At 38.4% G+C, this 2,107-nt stretch overlaps 1 protein-coding gene across 1 annotated transcript in view; it reads left to right on the forward strand.

Annotated features, from left to right (window-relative positions):
• Window positions 1-1,101, forward strand: part of LOC101862952 (alpha-(1,3)-fucosyltransferase C-like) — a 13,041-nt gene extending 11,940 nt beyond the window's left edge. Inside the window, exons 5-6 of the mRNA XM_005100152.1 lie at window positions 3-21; window positions 814-1,101. Coding sequence (XP_005100209.1) covers window positions 3-21; window positions 814-1,101 — 307 coding nt within the window. The remainder of the gene's footprint in view (window positions 1-2; window positions 22-813) is intronic.
• Window positions 1,102-2,107: the final 1,006 nt, after the last annotated feature.

Consider the following 2,107-nt stretch of genomic DNA (forward strand, 5'->3'; position numbering starts at 1 on the left):
AGGTGGTTGACGGGTGCTCTGGTGCTGCTTGCTTCTTCTGTCCTATAAAACATCTATCGTTCTTGTCTTTCCTTTTTCTTTGATTTGTATGTTATTATCTTATAGTAACACCTCTAATCTTCGGAGCCTATATGACCTAATTGTGTTTCAAGATCCGTAAGACTCTTACTAAAACTTTTTTTTTTTACTCCCTTGCCCATTTCTTTGAGAATGGCGCCATCTGATTAATAGAAGGAGGTGCGTAAGATAGTTTTCTATAGATTATTACGTACATAGGTGCAACTGTTACAGATAGAGATTCAAGGAATACAGGTGTATGTCAAGGATCTGAGAGCAATGATGATTTTACATATAATGATGGTGATGGTAAATGAAGGTGTCTATGTAAATACTTGTAATTATTGAGGAAATATTCGTTCACTTTCTATCAGCTGAGCTTTTTTAAATGTTATTTTAGTCCTATCTTCTTCTGCTTCATTGAATCACGAGGGACGTGGGCACTCTTTATCCTCAGTACAATGATTTTATTTCTTTAAAAAATGGACTTATAACCTGTTATTCACTTGCCCTTTTCTTTAAACAATGGACTTATAGCCTGTTATTCACTTGACCTTTTCTTTAAAAAAATGGACTTATAAACTGTTTTTCACCTGACCCTTTCTTCATAAGGAGGACTTATGATCCTTAAAAATAGACTTCTAACCTGTTATTCACTTGACCTTTAAAAATGGACTTCTAACCTGTTATTCACTTGACCCTTTAAAAAATGGACTTATAACCTGGTACTCCCTTAACCTCTTCCTTTGTGACCAGGACGAGCGTCGACGAGAGCGCATCGTGAACGCCCTGAGTGAGTTCCTCCCCATAGACAGGTACGGCAGGTGCGGGAACCTCACACTGGACTGCCCCCAGGACTTCTTGTGTGAGAAAAGTCTGTCCCAGTACCGGTTCTACCTGTCTCTTGAGAACGCCGTGTGCACTGATTACGTCACCGAGAAGTTCTTCTTGCCTCTACAGCGGAGACAGATACCAGGTGAGGTTTGTGAACCTTTAGAGGATGTAAAGGGAGACAGATACCAGGTGAGGTTTGTGAACTTGTAGATGACGTAAGCAGAGACAGATACCACCAGGTGAGTTTTAAAAAAAGTTCTCGTAGAGGTTTTACGGCGCTCGCAACTGCGCAAGGTCATATGAGCGCCAGAAGATTAGAGATGTTACAAGAGAGTAACAAACATAAAAAAGAAGAAGGAAAGATAAGGACGATAAATGTTTGATAGGAAAGAAGAAACAAACCACTCCAGAGCACCCGCCAACCACCCACCAGATGAGCTTTGTGAACTTTTAGATGACGTATGCGTAGACAGATACCCTATGAGCTTTGCCAATTCTTAGATTACGTAAGCGAAGACATATACCATATGAGCTTTGCCAATTCTCAGATGACGTAAGCGAAGACAGATACCATATGAGCTTTGCCAATTCTTAGATGACGTAAGCGGAGACAGATACCATATGAGCTTTGACAATTCTGAGATGATTCACGTACATTCTCTGGTTATACAACAACTCTTGAAGACGCGCAGTTTGGGGAACGTGAATATCTCTGTTAGTTACTCCTGCAAATTTATTCATTTATGGGTTATTCCACGTAACTGACGGGTAGAAAAATACCCCATTTGTCCTGTTGGTTACCCAAACTAAACACGTCACAGAATTTGCATAAAGTACTTTTATTTTCTAATGACTGCATTTAATATGTCTTTCAAATGTTCTAATGATCTATAGTTGAAATATAATTAATTGATATTGAATTAATTGAATTACAGTATTATCATTGTAAGAAAGTATAGTCCAAATGTCTTGTCAATTACCGTGGAATAGCCCTTATTTTTTTCTGTCCCTGCAGCTTTAAAAGACGGACAAAAACCAGCATATTGTACGATAACGTGTTTGTGTTTCTGATTTGTGCACGATCGTTTGAATTTGCTAAACAATTGCCTTGGTTTTCTGGGCTTATATGATATATTTTTGTGGCAAATACAGTAAACTCTTACTAAAACAAACAATCTAACAAAAAGAAAAACCCAAAACAACAACAGAACCCCCC

This window comes from Aplysia californica, unplaced genomic scaffold (genome assembly GCF_000002075.1).
Source record: "Aplysia californica isolate F4 #8 unplaced genomic scaffold, AplCal3.0 scaffold00237, whole genome shotgun sequence".
NCBI classification, from domain to species: domain Eukaryota; kingdom Metazoa; phylum Mollusca; class Gastropoda; order Aplysiida; family Aplysiidae; genus Aplysia; species Aplysia californica.